General features: G+C 37.7%; 1 protein-coding gene across 1 annotated transcript in view; it reads right to left on the minus strand.

Annotated features, from left to right (window-relative positions):
* The window catches only part of LOC107087038 (heparan-sulfate 6-O-sulfotransferase 3-like), a 37,961-nt gene extending 24,291 nt beyond the window's left edge, over positions 1-13,670 (minus strand). Inside the window, exon 1 of the mRNA XM_015378376.1 lies at positions 12,832-13,670. Coding sequence (XP_015233862.1) covers positions 12,832-13,355 — 524 coding nt within the window. The 5' untranslated portion in view covers positions 13,356-13,670. The remainder of the gene's footprint in view (positions 1-12,831) is intronic.
* Positions 13,671-14,169: the final 499 nt, after the last annotated feature.

Consider the following 14,169-nt stretch of genomic DNA (forward strand, 5'->3'; position numbering starts at 1 on the left):
GTGCGCCTTATAGTCGTGAAAATACGGTACTTATTTTTCAGTTTAATTTTTCAGTGTTCCATATGGTTTATTTCCTCTGTGGTTCGTCTTCTAGTGGTCTTGAGCACTTCTTTTTCTGTGGTGCGAGTTTGCTGCTGTTTTATTATTTGCATAATTTGCAGAGTTTTGGTTTTGTTCATTGTAGGTTTTTTCTTCTATTTTAGTAACTGCAGCATTTTTTGCAGCTTTTTTTGCTGTTGCACTTGTTTTTTGTAATTGCATGTTTTCAACTGGTTTGTTTTTTGTTTGCAGTGTTTTGTTGTCTTTTGTTGCATTTTTTTATTCCTTTTTTTATTTGTTTGCGCCACATGTTTGCAGCTAATTTTGTCAATTACTGAGAGTTTTCACCCGTCGGCCGCGTTGGTTTTTTCTTTACGTGTCGCCGTGGCCAATTACAACATTTTAGCAGCCACACCCTCCGTATGCCGTCCATCCAGCCTGATTTTCCAGACTGCACACCTAGAAAAACATTTTGGACGATCAACTATTCCTACTTGGGTAGGTTTACAAATATAAAAATTTAGAGACATCTTATAATTAATTTATATAAATAAATATAACTGATCAACTGGTTGTGATTAAGTCTTTGAGTGGAAAAACACTCTTGCACAAAGAGGCTTTGAAAAGCTTCTGTTTTCTACCTCTATTGTACATGTGTGGTGTTTTACGCCCCCCTAGAGTGGCATAACTCAGCCTTTAGGCTTAAATTAACAACCAAAGAGAAACGGTTGGAGATTTAGTGAAGCAACAATGAGCTTCAGCAGCAATATTAGGCAAAGTGAATAAGTTGATCTTTTTAGACTTTAAAACTATTTTTCATGAAAACATATAGCAATTTCAAATGCTGAAAACCTGTTGGAAGACACAAGATGAAACATATCCAATCTAGAAACAACATGGAGAAGCTGCTGTTACAGTTAGCAATGCTAATGGGTAAAACTTCATCTAAAGTCCGTTCCTCCATATCACTAATAGCATCCCTTGTCCAGCTGTTTTTTGTATCTCCTCTCTATCACATTTGCATCTATTATCGGACATGATTAAAAATAATTGCCTGGTTTCAGCAGGAGGGCTCATTATCTCACACAGTTACGGTAGGATTTTGTTAGTGGCTGTGCTGTTTTTTTTTTCTGGAAAATAACAGCAGTCAAAATGCAAAACAATGACCAACAGTTTATGTGCAAATTACACAGAATAGTTATACTAATATATAGTGATGGTCAATTATGAGAACAACTTTGTTTTTCAGGATGTGCTGCTAAAATCCCTCCTCAGCCCCAAGAAGCTGGATCCATAATTGCCCCTCCATTAATAAGAGCTCCAAAAATAGTCATTATTTGAATTTTAATTTAAGTAGTGACATCATTTTGGGGTGGGTAATTTAACTTCTTCACTCAAATTTAGAGCTAAAATTAAACTTCCAACATCAAAGATAAATTCCTGTTTAAGGCCTTTCCCAGCACATAACCAGGAAGTATTAGCAGCTCCTACGGCTATAAATCCAAAGACCAGTTTTAGTCAAGCTGAATATGTCATTTAGAGACACATAATAAAAGACAACTTATTATTTTTGTTAAATACCTGCTATAGGAAAAGAACCAAATTTTCATTTATATTTTAGGTTTTAGAATAAAGAAAAACGTTAAACCTTGGCATAAAGGGGAGATATGAAAATCTGTGGAATATATATAAAATAAATTACATAGTTTTAAAGCTAATGATGGAAAAAAAAATATTACTGGTTGTTTTTAATGTCATTCTGTTGTGAATATTGAATCAAATTATTCTTATGCTGTTCAAAAACATTACTTGGTTCTTTTTCATTTTTAGCCACAATTAAGAGCCTTTGTAATGATTCCAAAGAGTCATATATGGTTAACTGAATTATGATTTATAGTGACTATAGGACAGTGTAAGAGCTGTTTATTCCCTCTGATTAAATAAGATCATTTTAATACATCTGAAAATATGATGTAATTTATTTATACTGTTTAGTTAACTATTTATATAAGTGGCTTACTTGGGTTCATTATCGTTACATTTTGTTTTCTATGCATACCTTGAGCTAATTTTAAGTTAAAGTAAAATATTCTCTACCTGTAAATCTATTAATATCTAAGCTGGTATGCAAAATATAACATTCAGGTCGATTTTTGCTCATTCGAAGCCAAAGAAACCCTTATATCAAACATACTTGCCAACTAGTTTCTGATTGTGTCCAACAAATATAATGACAGTTTCCATCCTAATGAAATGCAAATTTTAAGCAAATTTTAAAAATTTCAAAGAAAAAAAAAAGGAAATGCAAATTAGCATTTTTTTTTTTTTATTTAGTTTGAAGGGATTAAAGCAAGTGATAGACATTGGTCACCGTCCACATGACGTTGTCACACATTGCTGTAATAAACAGGAAGTAGAAGCTGCAGTCTAGCACTGACCACAGATGTGTCATGTATACGACCATAATGGCAAGATGCTATGTGAGATAAAAATTTGCAACATCAGAGCTGATTCAAAAACAGTATTTCCATTTCCTTATTTGCGCATCAACTCTTTTTTTCACAAAAGCCAAAAAAAAAAAACCTGAAGTGAGCCCCACTGCAAAACATTTTTTTATTAAAAAATGTTTGTTTTTTTCTTGAATTGAGGAGGAAAGTGAGACACTTTACAAATGTAACAAGACAGTTTACATTTAAAATAAGAAAAAACAATTGCATTGTCTTATTTAAAGTGTATAATATCTAATTATCTTATTTTAACAGTAAAAATACGTATTCCATTGGCAAAGCATCTTATTTACCGACTCAAATAATGGTTAATACACTTAGTTTAAGATTTTTTTTAAAACTTATTTCTAGATTGTTTTTGCAGTGTAAAACCTTGTTTTTACAAATTTGAGGGATTTTCTTTCAGATTTTTCAGCATTAAAAAAAGCTGATGGAAACTCCCCCATTTCCCACAATGGGAAAAGCAGCATCCAGGCCAACTAAGACATTGCTTCTCCATTCACACTTACTGTGCTGCTACAAACACTCTCCATAAGAGACTCCAGAGTCGTGGTTATGCTCCAGAGCCTTCATGATCTATTGTGGATTTTTTTAAAAAACTCACTTCTACACTTGAAAAAACTACGGAAGAGGATTAGGGCCACTGAAAAAAAAAGTTAACTGATTTTTAAATTTTATTTCAGTTTAACAAGGCAAAAAAGTCAGAATTCTGAGATTAAAGTCAGAATTGTGACTTTTTACTCAGAATTCTGACTTTTTTCTCAGAATTCTGACAGCTAACAAACATGTTAGCATCAAGCTGTAGCCATGTCTGTTTTAGAGACTAGCTCTCTTGTTTTAATCACCTTCTGCATCTCCATTAATGAAATAGCATCACCGGGGACCCCTTAGGGACGTAAAAAGTCGCCTAATTCCGTAATTTTCCATCATTGTGTCACTGGCCCTCTCAAACAACTCACATCTTTGTCAGTGAAGCTGAGTGCTTCCACGTCTCTTTCTTCATGGTGCCCATCTACATTAAGATCCAAAATTCTGAGATTAAAGTCAGAATTCTGAGATTAAAGTCAGAATTCTGAAACTGAAATAAAATTTAAAGATCAGTTAACTTTTTTTTTTCAGTGGCCCTAATCCTCTTCCGTAAAAAACGATCTAGAAATAAGTAAAAATTTCTTAAATTAACTTTATTTACCCTTAATTTGAGTAGGTAAAAGATTTTTTGCCAGTGATATGAGTGTTTTTACTCTTAAAATAAGATAATTAGATAATATGCACTCAAAATAAAACAATCCAATTGTGTTTTATTATTTTAAATGTAAATTGTCTTGTTCCGGCAAAATGCCTTTTACCTCCTCAATCCAAGAACAAATGCCCTTATTTTAAGAAAAAATTACTTCTCTAGATTTTGATGCAGTGTACCTTTTCCCCTATGCAGCAGTGTTACTGCATTTGGTACAGTCTTTATGCCCAAACCTTTCTGTGTGGATACCGTATTCCCTTCTATGTAGATCGAGCCTTAAAGGAGTCATAGCAGCTCGTTCTTTTCAATCCCCAAAGCTAGTGTCTAAAAACGCTTGATGAAAAAGGGCTCCAATTTGTCAATTTATGGCTGGTTACCCTTTCAATTTGTCTGGTACAAAGCAAGTTTTCAACATTTCTTAAGAGACCATCAGATGGAAAGACACTGCTATCTATTTCTATTTATTTTATTTTTTTTTTTTACAATTTTGCTCTAGAGATATAGATAAAAAAAAATAAACTCTGTAACCCAAGAGGATTTTTCCTTTATTAAATATCTTCTAAGTAGGATAGTTCTGTCTGCCCAACCAACCTTCACTATCGCCTCTTAAATCAAATGCAGAATATTGAGTTTCTACCCTTCTTTGGCAAATCCAATAATTTCTTCCAATAATAATGAAGGTTGATTAACAAGATAGAGAAAGGAAAACGGACAGGAGCCTTATTATATGCCTGAGCTCATATTCCAGAGAACATAAATAGGTCAAAATGGATTTCTGGGCTGTGTGGGAGCTTCTGCGGCCCTCTCAAATCCACATATAAACCAAACAAATCATTACAGCTTATGAATATTATAAATGGAGAAAGTTAATTTGATAGCAAGCAACCTTAATTTGACAGATAATCCATACTCTCCACATGTTCAATGCTTTGTGAGGTCTTAGCTTTCATCAGCCCTCCTGTTACTCTTTTACGTCCCTGGAAATAAGAAGGAAGAAGGAATCATAGCTACAACCTCAGTCTTACATATATATAAACTCTTCCTGCAAAGTATCACAGCCTGATAGACGTAGCCTCAAGTTAAATGTGGGCGTTCTTTTTTTCCCTGCATGTCTGATCGCTGACTGTCTGCTCTCTTCTTGCTGTATGCCACCCGTATAAGTCGAGGTTTCCTATGACATCATCAGACTGTTGCTAAGTTGGTAGCTCTGTCAGTAGCAGTCGAGGGGGGACGAAATGTTTAAATTCAGGGATATTTTTTAATTTTTTATTTAACCTTTGTTTAACCAGAAAAAAATCCCATTGAGATTAAAAAACGCTTTTTTAAGGGAGTCCTGGCCAAGAGGCAGCAAAGTTACATAACAAACAGAGATACATTAAATTAAATGGAGCCTAGGCGGAAGTTCAACTAAAGAAACTGATTGCTCTCCTACATCCACCTACGACACAGCCAATCACCTTTGAACCACACCTCCACGAAAGCTATTCGGCATCCAAAGTTAATCTTAAAAGGCCTCCGATCCGCAACTCGTCTGCTACCTAGTGCGCAGGCAATAGCTGCGCTGTGTGACTTCATTCAGATGATGCCGTTTCAACCCACCTCCAGCCTCTCCTCCACCATCGTAGCTAAAACTTCATCAGGGTTTCATTATTCCCGGAATGTTATTGAATTCCGTATCTCATTTCAACCGGTCCGGCAGAAGACCGCCATGTTGAGTCTGGTTCTTCCAGAGGTTTCTTCCCAATTGGGAGTTTTTCCTCTCCACTGTCGCTTCATGCTTGCTAATCATGGACAGGTTCTCTCAACCTGTGTTATCCAAACTGGATTTCCATCTTCCAGGTCCCTGAGAGAAGCTCTAGTATCAGCTCACGCAGTCCACTGGATCTCCCCATAAAGCTCAGCAGACTGTCTCCCTAACCAGCAGTCTACAGACTGACCAACTTCATCTATCTTCACTCCACCACCAGCTTCAGGTCTGGGGGGGAAACAGCCTTGTTCTTTGCTCCTGTTCATGCATATCTATCAAAATTCAGCGCTATGTTTCCTGCCGAGGTCTGAGCGCCAAAGACAAAGTAATTGTATCAATAAATTTCTTCTAATTGTCTTTTCTCTTTGTGCAAGTTTTTCAGATTGAAATGACAGGTACATAAAAAAACACATCAAGTAAAACAATTACAGATCATTGAGGCTGCTTCAAATTATTTCACTTTCAACTTAAAAGCATTTAAAGATAAAAAATCAGTCAACTTCCAACTTCTTTGTAAAAAATTGCACGCTTTTTTCCTAGTTCTGAGCGGGCAAAAGGAATAGTGAGCAACAGCTCAGGGCATAAGAAGCCATGCTTTTCTGTGTAAATAAGGTACAACTGTAAGAGGTTAGATTGTAAGAGGAAGATTCGAACGTTGGATAGAGGAAGAATGGAGGGGATGATCTGAGCTGAAATTTAGACATAAAATTTATTTTTTTTTTTATAGCATTAGTAGAGCTGGGATTGATAGAAGAAAAAATATGCAAACTCATGCTTCAAACCTGGCTTCGTGCCCTGTGCTGCCATCTATGTCAACATCCAGGATGGACCTGGAAGTGACAGGCGAAGAGCCTTTCAGGACTGGCTGAGCCCGGCGATGGCGTGAATTATCCTTAGATGGACCTCACCAGGCTTATTGCTTATTTGACATATCTGTCTTTGAAAGGGTGCAGTCAGGGACCCAAGTGGGCATTATCCTCAGGAAAATCAAAACCCAGAGTGACAGATTTGTGCCACTGAAAAGACAGAAGTATTTGTCTCAAGTTCTACACCCTCTATGAAAACAGATATTTTAAATGAAGGATTCCCTATAAACATACAGCCATGTTTGGTGGGTGTCATCCTGAAAACTAGGGTTGGGAATTAAGATTTTCACGATTCTGATTCCCTTATCGATTCTGTGAAACAATTCGATTCCGTATCGATTCTCTTATCGATTCTATGAGACGATTCGGTTCCTTATCGGTTCTCTTATCGATTCTGCGAAATGATTTGATTCCTTATCGGTTCTCTTATAAATTCTGTGACACGATTCGATTCCTTATCGATTCTCTTATCGATTCTGTGACACGATTCGATTCCTTATCGATTCTCTTATCGATTCTGTGACACGATTTGATTCCTTATCGATTCTATGAAATGATTCGATTCCTTATCGATTCTCTTATCGATTCTGTGACACGATTTGATTCCTTATCGATTCTATGAAATGATTTGATTCCTTATCGATTCTCTTATCGATTCTGTGAAACGATTCAATTCCTTATTGATTCTCTTATCGATTCCTTATCGATTCTCTTATCGATTCTGTGAAACGATTCAATTCCTTATTGATTCTCTTATCGATTCCTTATCGATTCTCTTATCGATTCTGTGAAACGATTCGATTCCTTATCGATTCTCGTCACAGTCATCTAATCTAATGGAGAAGGCATCCGTTTAATGAAAAAGCATTACTGTACAATTTCGTGATATAAACTCATCTCCCCCTCATTTAAATAAATGTATTTCCTCTAGCGGATGTAGTTTCCACTTTGCAATGATTGCAAAGTGCCTTGTTGCCATCTTTCTCTTCCTTAAAATGTAGGGTGACCAGATTTGGGTTTCTGAAAAGGAGGACACTTTTTGTCGACTACTGAGAGCCATGAGCCGCCCGTCCTTAGCCGGAGGAGCAGGGCTGGGGACCAGTAAGGTAGGCTGGGGGGGGGAGCACTGGGCCACCGTTGTCTAGGTCTGAAAAGTAGGACATGTCAGGGAAAAAGAGGACGTCTGGTCACCCTATTAAAATTAAGACAAACATTCGATCGGTTTACCCGATGTGACGCCATTTTTTTGTTTTGCTTTTTTAGACTTACGCCTACTCACGTCATACTAGCTTACTGAATGCAGAGTACGTAACTTGAGTAAAAAACGTTACGTAAAAACGTGTTGCCCAGCCATAGGCTCTTGTGCTGCCTGGAATCGATAAGAGAATCGTTAAGCGAGCTGCCAAACGGTGCCATGGAATTGGAACACACAGAACCGGTTCTGAACAGGAACCGGTTTTCAAATCCCATCCCTAGTGAAAACAGTGCAAAAACATTGAGTAATACGAGTACTTTATCATCAACGCCTGCATGCATTAGTAGAGCACTTATTGGAAACATGACTCTGGATAAAACACCTCCCCGCCCAGATTTGATGCCTTCTAAAATGAAGTCATAGCAGGCAGCAGAGCTTCTGTTAATGAGAGCTGATTTTCTCCTCCCAACGTGACACTGAACGGACAAGTGTGTTGCTGAGTCACTCAGGGTGCTGATATGGCTCTAAGACACCTCTTAGAAACTATTTCAAAGTGTTAAATTAAGTCTGACGGCTGCCACTTAGGTCAGTAAATGGATTCCTGAGGATTCTTAAAGGTGCTCCTTGGTCCCACCGACACGCGCCGGTGCTCTCTGTAACATATGGAGATTTGCTCTCTGAACCAGCTGTAAGCCAAATTGGCTTCGAACGCATAAGCCACACACCTCAGAGGACCCTGCCGGCTTAAGTGATTTATTCTCTTAAGATTAGCCTTGTTGCTGCTGTAATTACAGGAAACTGAAACAGACTTTTCGGATCAGTAGGAGCCCTTCTCCTCGCTGGCTGTTCCTTGAATGTCTGTGGTGCCGACATGAGCGGCGCTTGTTAACGCTGCATCTTTATCACAAGCTATACATGCCAGTGAGGCATAGACGCATCATTTCCTGCTATATCCCTCAATCTGGAGTCATTTGATGCTTTTTATTGGTAGATAAAAGTAAGTTGATGTGTAGGATCTGCTAAAACTAATAATCAGTGAGATTAAATTGAATAAAACACACAAAATACATAGAAAGATAATATCATCTATTAGGGAAGTTAATATAAGGTATTAATATTAAGGCCTTGGCATAAAAAGGACCAATTTGACTTAAAATATCCACCTAAAACCTAATTATCTTTTAGGTATGAATATTTAGTTTTAATGTTTAAATAGTTTCAGGCTTTTATTTCAGATTGGAGCACCAGGTGTTTTTACTTTGATTGTAAGAACCATAAATCCACATTATTCCTCTTTACTGCAGGCTTTTTCTTTAAAAAGATACTTCTTTAATAATAGATTTAACTTGGAATCAATCAGCCAGTTATTTTCACCAGGTTGAGTAAAATGATTTTAAATTATCCCCTTTTCGAATGTTTGTTTTTGGTAAGGGGTTCATCTTTTACACAAAATGTTTGTTTTAAGTTAAGGAAGAGAGAAGATTTTATCTGCATCCTCTGGACAGACTCCACAAGTTGAAGGAATTGGCATCAGCTTGCCGGTTAAAATAAAAATAGACATTAAGGAGTCCCAGTTCATCTCCTTGATACCCAAAATTGTAGAAGATTGATTCTAAGGGAATAAAGAAATACATTTGTGATTATTTATTTAAATGTCGCACATGTTTATCAGTAAAGACTTGTTTCTACTGGGATGCTGATAACGACACAAAGCATCTCTTCATTGGATGGAATCAGACGAGGGATATTTTCTTAACTATTTAAAAAATCTTCTTCAGCTCCAAGATTTTTAATCATCCCATGCAGTTAACAACAACCCAGGAGTGTCAAAAAATTTTAAATGTTTTTTTAATTAATTTCTGCTAAATCATCTTCCAATGCTTTATTGAAAGAAAAAGTGCCAAATTCATCACATAGTGAAGGAGGATTGTTGGATCCCGTCTTTACTGAAAAGAAATGGGCAGAATTCCTTCTCCATTATATATCATTTTTCATCTAGACAAATATTAAGAATTTATTTTTTTATTTCTTAACTGAATTTTCTTTTTTTAACCAAGTAGAAGCGCATTCATACCGCCTTTTTATCCTTCTGATTTTTTTTTTTTGGTAGATGGATAGATAAATAGATAGAAATAAAACATAGAAAGGTCTATAATACAAAATCAATAAAAATGAACCTTCGTCCCCTGATATTAATTGTAAAGGGAACATGTATCCATTCATAGTCTATAAACACTGCAAGGTTGATGGTGCACCTTGGACGTGCCGCCAGTCCAAAACAAGACAATATAGACACACAGGACATAGATCTGCTAGTCATGTTGGGGAAGAGTTAGAAGAAGAGCAAAGTTATCCACCAATGCACAGTGAGACTTTCATACACCAGGACCCCAGACCAGGATTTGACCTTATTGCTGCAAGACAGCAGTGCTACCAACTGTGTCACAGTTACTGTAAGACCACCCCCACAAACAACTACAGCTCCGTGCAACCACTGAAAGAAAATCACCTTTTGTACATCCAGTAAAGGACGGTGATTGTGTTTGAAAAATGAGCTGAAAAGGAGAAAAACTACTTCTCTATTGGTGATCAAAACTCCTATTATATCTTCTTTCTTTTCCTTCTTTTTGCTGAGTCATTGTTACTGATCTCAGTGGTCCTGAGGGGAGTCTGAAGGTGCATTACTCAACACAGAAAAGTAGGAGTTAGTGTTAAGAGTAAATGCTGGAAGTAATATGTGCACAAATAATAAGACTTGCTTATTTTCGAAAGTGCTTTCTTGTACTTTTTGTACTTTTTCTCCCTTATTTGAAAGATGGCAAAATTTAAATTGCTTGATTTCAGTGGAAATAAACCTTTACAACTTCAGCACCATGACTCCCAGTTACAGGTTAAAATGTTTTCTTATTGTACAGGCAGAATCAGACTGCAGAGCTTCTACATATCTTAAAACTCTGTTTCTTGCATCATTATATTAGTAAAGAGGTTCATAAATCTTTTTTAAACAGAGCACAGACAGAAGTAGGGAGAGCTGCAGATTTAAAGGTGAAATATTAACTGGGATATGCAACATGCAAAAGAATATATCTCCAAGTTTACCAAAAAAGTATACAAGAAAAAAATATGCTATCTAAAATGCAGCATATCCATATTTTTCTGGAAGGATGGAATTAAAATTGTACTTCTAGGGATGCATAATATATATTGATTTTGGCATCGGAATCGGCTGTTATACCTTATTTTTTTTATACATGAATCTTTTGGAGCCCTATATAATGCACTAAAAGGCATCTCTATGACTTAAATATAAATATCAGTGTATTATGATTCTCTTACTGGAAAAAATCGAAATCTAGATTTTTTTTTTTTCTTAAAATAAATGCAATTGTGTTTGGATTGAGGAGGTAAAAGAGACATTTTGCCAATGGAACAAGACAATTTACCCTTAAAACAAGAAAACACAATTGCATTGTCTTATTTCAAGTGCATTTTATCTAATCATCTTATTTTAAGAGTAAAAAAAACTAATTACATTTGCAAAATACCTTATTTACCTTCTCAAATTAAGAGTAAATACACCTATTTTCATAATTTTTTACTTATTTCTAGATCATTTTTCCAGTGTTCTTGTCCTCAACAATACACTGCAAAAAAATTAAATCTAAGTAAGTTTATTTTTCTTAAAATAAGACCATTGTCCTTCAATTAAGCAGTTAAGTGATACACTTAAAATTTAAAATAAGAATAAACAACTGCAATCTCTTATTTCAAGTGCATAATATCTACTTATCCTATTTACACTTGTTTTAAGAGTAAAAATCCTCATTCCATAGGCAGAGTATCTTATTTAGTTGTTCAAATTAAGGGTACATTTACTTAATGATTTTTAGATCATTTTTTGGAGTGTAGGAAAGCATTCAATAAATATATGTTTGAGCTCATTTTTGGACAATACGAAAACCTAATGAAAGTGTTCAGGTAGAGTAACTGTAGGTCCATCAGGCTCCACCCTCAAGGTGTCCCCACCAACTTTCATCACTGTTTGGCTGTGACGCCACCCTGGAGAGAAATATCAGCCATGCTGCTGCCATCAACACCTTTGTTTATAGATGCTGGAGATCGGCCTGTTTTTCCAGTGTAGTCCTGTTTCTCTGACTGTGACTGGCTGGATGTGCTCTCTTCATCCTCTGACATGGGAGCTGGCTCAGAGCTCGCCTGCCTGGCTGTGTGTTTCCTGGACGGGGCCGCCTTTTACAGCTGCTTTTTGTATCTCTGCTTCTGTCTCCTTGAACCCCAGTCAGCCTCAGCAGATGGCTGCTCACACCGAACCTGGTTCTGCAGGAGGTTTCTTCCTGTTAAAAGGGAGTTTTTCCTCTCCACTGTCGCTAAAAGCATGCTTAGCGTGAGGTCAATGAGTCGATGCAATCAACTGGTTTTCCATAGGTGGAAAATCAATTTGACTGTATGATCTGGTGAACTTGCCTTGAGATGACATGTGTTGTGAATTGGCGCTATATAAATAAACTGAATTGAATTGAAATTGAATTGATTTTGGCATCGGAATAGGCAGTTATTAATTTTTTTTTTTTTTACATGAATGTTTTGGGCCCTATATATATAATGCACTAAAAGGCATCTCTTCAACTATCTATAAATATTAATATTGTTGTATTATGATTCTCTTGTGTTTTCAACAATAGGAAAGCATTCAATAAATATATGTTTGAGCTTATTTTTGGAAAATACAAAAACCTAATGAACGCGTTCGGGATGAGTAGCTGTAGGTTCATCAGCCCCCATCCTTACATTGCAAAAACAATCCAGAAATAAGTAAAAAAAAAAAAAAAAAAGTGTATTTACCCTTAATTTGATGAGGTTAATAAGATGCTTTGCCAATTGAATGAGTATTTTTACTCTTAAAATAAGATAATTAGATAATATGCACTTGAAATAAGACGATGCAATTGTTTTTTTTTTCTTATTTTAAATGTAAATAGTCTTGTTCCATGTGTGAAGTGTCTCTTTCCTCCTCAATTAAAGAAAAAAAATCTCATTTTAAGAAAAAATGACTTAATTAGATTTTAAAAAAATTGCAGAGTTACAAAGTTACACCCTTAGATAAAAATGATGGATGGTTATCTTTAAATAAACAGCTCATATATCTGCAAGTTTTGCCTGTTTGTGTGTTTTTTTTAGTGTGTGTTCCTGATTCATGAGGCAGTTGTGTGTTTTTCACTCACTTTTTGTTCTTTGGAGCATTCTTCTTGTCCTTCTTGTTCATCACCACCGGCACGCAGCTGGTCAGCTCCGTCCAGTCTGCGTGCAGCCCGCAGCTCCAGCCGGTGGAGAACCGGGAGAAGAGCCAGGACTCCGCTTTGCCCGGCCGGTGGCAGGTGCACTTCCTCTGGCCGGGCAGACAGTCGCACGGCTGCTCCAGCTGGATGTTTTTCACCAGATGCCTCCCGAAAGTCGTCCCCCCGGTCTTCTGGATGTGCAGGAACACCATCACATCGTCCCCTCGGATGTTGAAGTCTGCGTGCCTGTCCAGGTCCCGCTCCGTGAAGTTGAACTTGGAGGTGAATTTGGCCGGGAAGTCCTCGTCGGGCTCCGGGTACAGAGAGTCGGAGGTCGGGGGTCGCTGCTGGACGTCGCTCCTGAAGCGGCAGGTGTTGCTGTCCCCCGGGCAGACGTACTGGTAGCCGATCATTAGGAAAACCACCGCAGCGATGGGGATGAAGATGAGTCTGCTGAACTTCTCCTCCATGGTGGAGATTTTTTTTTTTTTTTATCGGATTCACGCCACCGGCACAAACCTGAACGCGATGCCCGAGCGGAGCTCCTCTCTCCCCGGTCTCATCCTGTCACGCTCAGCCTGGAAACTGAACCAGGGGTCCCGTCCTGAGCTCCAGAACACCTCACTCTGCAAACTTCCAACTCTTAATAAGCCGGTTTAAGCTAACGGGGCATGGCTGTCATTAAAAAGTGGGAAACTGTTGCCAAATGTCTTGCGCAATAAAACCTAGAAGGAAACGACTCATCCCCGCAAACAGAGCGTCCCGGATCGGCTGACCTGCAGACTGCTGATCGGTATCTGAGCTGGAGACTCCAGCGAAAAGACCGGCAGAGTGAACTAGGCGACTTCCGGTTCTGACTTTCAAAATAAAACGTTAAGAACGCTTCTTTTCAACAATTATGTTACTCTATCTTCAATTTAGTTTTTTTTTTTTATTGCTCAGTGACACAGTGGGTAGCACTGTCGCCTTGTAGCAAGAAGGTTGTGAGTTTGATTCCTGGCAGTGTGTGCAATCTCTGCAGGGAGTTTGCATGTTCTCCTTGAGCACACGTGGGTTCTCTCCGGGTACTCCAGCTTCCTCACTCCAGTCCAAAAAAATGAGTGTTAGGTTAAATGGCTTCTCTAAATTCTCCTTAGGTGTGAGTGTGTGCGTGAATGGTTGTTTGTCTCTGTGTTGCCCTGCGATGGACTGGTGACCTGTCCAGGGTGGACCCCGCCTCTCGCCCGTAGAAAGCTGGAGATAGGCACCAGCACCCCTCGAGACCCCACTTGGGATGTGTGTGTG

This window comes from Cyprinodon variegatus, unplaced genomic scaffold (assembly GCF_000732505.1).
Source record: "Cyprinodon variegatus isolate N-32 unplaced genomic scaffold, C_variegatus-1.0 Scaffold9, whole genome shotgun sequence".
NCBI classification, from domain to species: domain Eukaryota; kingdom Metazoa; phylum Chordata; class Actinopteri; order Cyprinodontiformes; family Cyprinodontidae; genus Cyprinodon; species Cyprinodon variegatus.